Below are 5372 nucleotides of genomic sequence, written 5' to 3'. Positions count from 1 at the left end.
CCCCTAGACTAGGCCCCGCCCTCCCCTGCCCGGCCTCCGCGGGCCTCTTTACCGACCGCCTGCGCCTGCCTTGGCCGGGCCCATCTGCCCCGTGGGTCGCTCCAAGTCAAGGCACCCCCTCTTCCAGAGCCCCGATAGCCCTCGCTGGTCGCTGCTAAATGCTGCGGGGTGGTTTTATTTCCCCCCTGGGGTGTCCTGGGTGTCTCAGTGAAGGGCAGGGTGACGGGAGGAGTGGGTGAAGAAGACCTCTGTGATGGAGCTGGCCGGACCCCATGGCCGCCTGGCCCCCGCACCCCCGGGGACTCGGGGTTCTCCTCCCTGGAGACCTCCAGGAGCCGTGGCTCAGGGGCATTCGGGTCAGGTGGAGGTGTTGGTAGGACAGTGGTTCCCAGGCCTTCGGATCATGGGGTGCCTTAGAATTAAAAAAAAAAAAGAGAACCTCCAAAACCTACTGTTGATGGGGGTGATCGCTGTTGAAAGCCGTCCTGGTGGTACAGTGGTCAAAGCACTCAGCTCCCAGAAATGTCAGCAGTTGGTCCGGTGGCAAAGCTGCTTCCACATTTACAATCTTGGAACCTTGTGGGCCAGTTCTGCAGAGTCCTGTAGACTTAGTGTGACTCAGAATCTGTTCCACATGGTTTTTAAAGTAGCCATTTATATTTTATGTAATAGAACTGAAAAAGCTTTTTGAAACTATTAAGTCATTAAAACAGTGGGCAATTATTTATTTGATAGCTACTGTTGATTGCCTTCGAGTTGAGAAGGACTCATAGCGACCCTGTGAACGAAAGACCTGAAGCCTTTCTATGAACTGTTGTCATTTCTCAGAGTTTCTCAAAGTTCATAGGGCAACTCTGGAACTCTGTTGTTTGGGAAGTGGGTGCTAGTTTTAGAAAATATAACCATATTTTACAAAGGAGCCCTGGCGACATAGTATGTTAGGTGTCGTGCTCCTAACTAAACTTAATCGTCAGCCACTCTGCTGGAGAAGGATAGACAGTCTCTCCTCTTGTAAAGATTGACAGCCTTGGAATCCCGTTGGAGTGATACTATTTCTACATTTTTGGAAGTCTCTTGAATGTATGGCTTTATAGTAAATCACTGAGTTCTCATGTATTTCATAGGGACCTTTCTTTGGTGGCTTAATGGTAAGGAATTGTGCTGCCAACCCAAAGGTAAATGGTTTGAATCTACCAGCTGCTTTGAGGGAGAAAGATGAGCAGTCTCCCTCTGAAAACCTGCTAGAGGATCAGCTGAGTTGGTTCCAAATTCACAGTACATAACAACATAGATTTTTGTATTCATTGTGTTGTGATGCCACATCTCATGTAGCCTTGGGAAAATTCCACCGTAAGGAAATTCCACTTGTGGGAAAAGCAAATAATTTTATTATGGATGTTATTTTGATCTGGTGGATCCATGAAACAGAATCCTCAAGGTTTCCCACACTTTCAGGAAAAATCCATTGCCAATAAGGTGATTCTAACTCGGTGATTATCAAGTTTCTGAGAGAAGACGCCTTCATGAGAGGAGGCTACCCATCTATCTTCTAGGGAGCTGCTGATGGGTAAAACCATTGGAAACTCAGAGCCTTTGAGTTAGCACAGTTTACTACATACTATGCCTCCAAAGCCCCTCTAGATATGCTGGGCTAATTAATAATATCTGAGGTTTCACCAAGGCCAGATATTCTGAGACTACTATTAGACAATGAGAAAGGGGAATACAGGTGAATAAGACAGTACATTGGGGGGGGATGAGAGAACACATTACTGAAAATTTTAAAGATGGACATGCTGTTTGTGGTCAAGGGCAGATCCATGTTTAAGGGAAATTAGTAAAGATTTCTTAGAAGAAGAAGGATTTGAATCAGTGTTGAGAAGTTGAGTGAGATTTGTTCTGACAGATGAGAGAGCTGACTACAGTAGGTATCAAGTATTAGCAGGAATGAATTTGGAGGATTATACAAATTAATTGAATTTTGTTTGAAAGGAGGTTGAGGGAAATAAAATTGGAGTGCTAGATTGGAACCAGAATCCAAACTAAGAAATTGGACGTTATCAGGTAAAAGAGTCAGTGAGATTATTTTTGGTTTTTTAGTAGCTCATTTAGACCACTAGCTTAACCTATTAAGTAGGATAAATTGAAGGAAAAACAGAGAACTTCAGTGTATAGATAAAGCAGCAATTTTTCTATCTTTTATTGAATGTACTTTCTTAGTCTTACCCTATGATAGCAGTGATGTGATCAGCTGTATAGTCTTACGTCCTACAGGTAGTGATGTGATCAACTGTACATTTGTTCAAGTTCTAGTCTCATTGCTCGCCCATTTCTCCACCTACCTTTTGCTGCTGTCTTGTGTGCTTTGCACAATTACTTCCCAGTTAGCTTTATAGGTCAGTTACTTTAGACTGAGGGTTTATGCCCACTTGAACAGAAAAGCACATTTTTCTTTAATATCAAGAAACAATTGGCTGAACAGAACAAGAGGACACTCATGTAAAACCAGGAAATGTATGTGTTAGAGTTGTATCCTTTTTCTGCGCCTATTCAGTCTGTATACTAAGTAAACAATTTGAGAAGCTGGACTGTATGAAGAAGATAGAACTCAAGACTTTCGGAAGTACAAACAATGCGTTATGCAGACTTAACAACTTTGCTTGTAGTTTGAATCACTGAAGAATATCATAGACTATAGCCCCCAATTCAGATTACATTCCAACATCAAGAAAAGAGAAATCATCACTGGACCAATAAACAACATCAAGATTTGTTGTTATGTGCCAAGTTGGAACTGACTCATAGCTGACCCTCTGGCAGATAGGTTATTAATCACCATGCTAGAGGAACAAAAAATAGTCAATATTTTAATTTTATTTGGCTCCACAATCAACATCCATGGTAGTAGCAGTCGAGAAATGAAAAGCCATATTGCACTGGGAAAAGCTGCTCTCAAAGACCTCTCCAAAGTACAGTGATGTAAGTTTAAAGACTAAGGTACGTTGGATGCAAACCATGTTATCTTCAGTTGCTTCCTGTGCATCTGAAAACTGGATGATGAGTACAGATTACATAAGAAATAGGCCATTCACAAGAGATATGCCTCTGAGTTGTGGTGTTCGAATACCGTACTGAATATCCATCCCATGGGCTGCCAAAGGAATAGGTCAGTCTTGGAGGAAGTGCAACCACAGTGCTCCCTAGGCAAGGACGGTGAAACTTTTGTCTTATATAGTTTGGATATGCTAAGGAGGAGCTAGTCCTTGGAAAAATACATCGTGCTTGGAAAGGTAGAGGGCCGGTGAGCTCTGATGGCCTAGTGGCAAGAAGCTGCACTGTAATCCCGGAGGTGTGTGGTTCAAATCCCCCAGATGCTCTGCTGGAGAAGGAGGAACAATCTCCTCCTGTACCAGTCAGATCTGATTTGACGGCACACACACACAAATAATTAAAAAAAAAAAGAGGGCCAAAGAAGGAGGAAGACTCTCAACAAGATGGATTGACACAGTGATGATAACAATGAGCATATCGGATATCATGAAGATGGCACACAATAGGGCAAATCTCACATTTGTTCATAGTGTCACTGTGAGTTGTCAACTGAATGGCACCTAACAACACCTCTGTTGGTTTACACCAAACCATTTCAGGAAGTAGTATATGATTATAAACCAATGATACTAAAGGAAGAAGTCAAAGCTTCACTGAAGGTGAATATTATTTGAAATATTTATTCTTTGTGAAAAAGAAAGCTCCAGGAATTTAAAAAAAAAAACTTCAGCAAACACATGCAGTGCTGATTGTGTTCATTCACTTATGCCAAGAAATTTGGAAGACCTGACCAATAACTAAGAGAGACTGGCATTTGTAACCATTAAAATGAAAAAGAAAGGTAATCCAACAGAAGAGGAAATTATCGAACAATAACATAGTATCACAAGTGAAATCTTAGTGAAGATTATTGAAAAATTCCTGTAGCAGTGTTTTGATAGGGAGCTCACAGAAATTCCACCTGGATTCAGAAGAGGATGTGGAATGAGGGATAACATTGCTGATGTTAGATAGGTCTTTATGGAAAACAGAAAATACTTAAAAAGGGTTTTTTTACCATTGTTTTTTATTAACTATGCAAAGGCATTTGACTGTGTGAATCATAAGAAATGGCTAATGATGAGAATAATGGGAATTCCAGAGCATTCCTTTATGTGAGGGTTGTGTAGGATTGAGCAAGATTTTGATCTCTTGTTCACAGAATAGGATTGAGTCAGAGTTAACAGCACCTAGCTACAATAGAACTACCTCTGGGAGGTTCTTGTGTTAGAAGTTACAGAGTTCCTTCGGTCCTGGGTTTCGGCACCAAAAAAGAAGTTAAAAAGTTCCTAGCACGGTTTCCTTAGACTGTTGAAGTGGGAAGAGTGCTGACCATGGGCAAGAGTAGACTTAGATTTGAGTGCTTGGGAAATCTCTTTGCCTTAGCTTTCACATTTCCAAAATGACAGTGATAATAGCCATTTTTGCTTAACCCACCTGTTATCCTTATATGAACTGTTGTTGTTGTTAAGTGCCATCGAGTCGCAGGCGACTCACAGCGACCCTATGAAGGAGAGTCCTCAACGCTTGGGTGTCTCTCATCCTCTCTCCAGGTTCATAGGGTTTCCGGAGGCAAGCTATTATGGAGGTGGATGCCACTCCTCCTTCCAATTATATGAACTAGCAGATTAAAAAAACCCTGATTTGTAAACAAAAGTGCTACCAAATATAAAATGTTAGAAACCTCAGCCCATGTGGATCCTTGTGTATAAGCAGTACTCTTCTAGAGCTTTCAGTATCTGTTTCACAATAGGTTAGATGATTCCTCAAGTTGTTGTTGTTGTTTGCCTTTGAGTCGAGCACGACTCATAGCGACTCTATGAACAAAAGGCCTGAAGCCCCTCTACAACTATTGACATTTATCAAAGTTCATAGGGCTTCCGGAGTCATGTTATTTATGAAGTGAATGCCACTCCTGCGTATTTGGAGGGGAACCACAATTGCTTGTCTTCAGCATGGTTGAAAGATGGTTGTAAATTAATTAAATATTAATAATATTTTTCTCCTTCCTCAAGTTGGTGCGCAAGAAGCATGTAGTGTCCTGCTTCCGAGATGCTCTTGTAAGATACACCTCCCTCATCACTCAGCTGGTGGCTCAGGACCAGAGGGTCTGCATCCACTTCATAAACACAATTTTTGGTGAGATTAAAATGGAAACTTGACATGAATTTTGTGTTTATAAGTAATCAACTTTTGGAGTCTTTTAGGAAGAAGTTGATTGTTCATAGCTTAATTTGATAACAAATTGTTTTGTAATCATGGTAAACAACAACCTCTTTTAG

At 41.5% G+C, this 5372-nt stretch overlaps 2 protein-coding genes across 2 annotated transcripts in view; both read left to right on the top strand.

Moving 5' to 3' along the window:
* Nucleotides 1-158, top strand: part of LOC102875811 — a 13038-nt gene extending 12880 nt beyond the window's left edge. Inside the window, exon 2 of the mRNA XM_006890182.1 lies at nt 8-158. Within this exon, the coding sequence (XP_006890244.1) occupies nt 8-158 (151 nt within the window). The remainder of the gene's footprint in view (nt 1-7) is intronic.
* Nucleotides 159-253: 95 nt separating this feature from the next.
* The window catches only part of MEI1 (meiosis inhibitor 1), a 163117-nt gene continuing 157998 nt past the window's right edge, over nt 254-5372 (top strand). Inside the window, exons 1-2 of the mRNA XM_006890181.1 lie at nt 254-373; nt 5106-5229. Of these exons, the coding sequence (XP_006890243.1) occupies nt 254-373; nt 5106-5229 (244 nt within the window). The remainder of the gene's footprint in view (nt 374-5105; nt 5230-5372) is intronic.

The sequence above is a fragment of the Elephantulus edwardii genome, unplaced genomic scaffold (genome assembly GCF_000299155.1).
Source record: "Elephantulus edwardii isolate Elephantulus edwardi_28Jun2011 unplaced genomic scaffold, EleEdw1.0 scaffold00086, whole genome shotgun sequence".
In the NCBI taxonomy this organism is placed as follows: domain Eukaryota; kingdom Metazoa; phylum Chordata; class Mammalia; order Macroscelidea; family Macroscelididae; genus Elephantulus; species Elephantulus edwardii.
The sequence above is the reverse complement of the archived record's forward strand: the minus strand, read 5'-3'. Positions and strand labels throughout refer to the sequence as shown.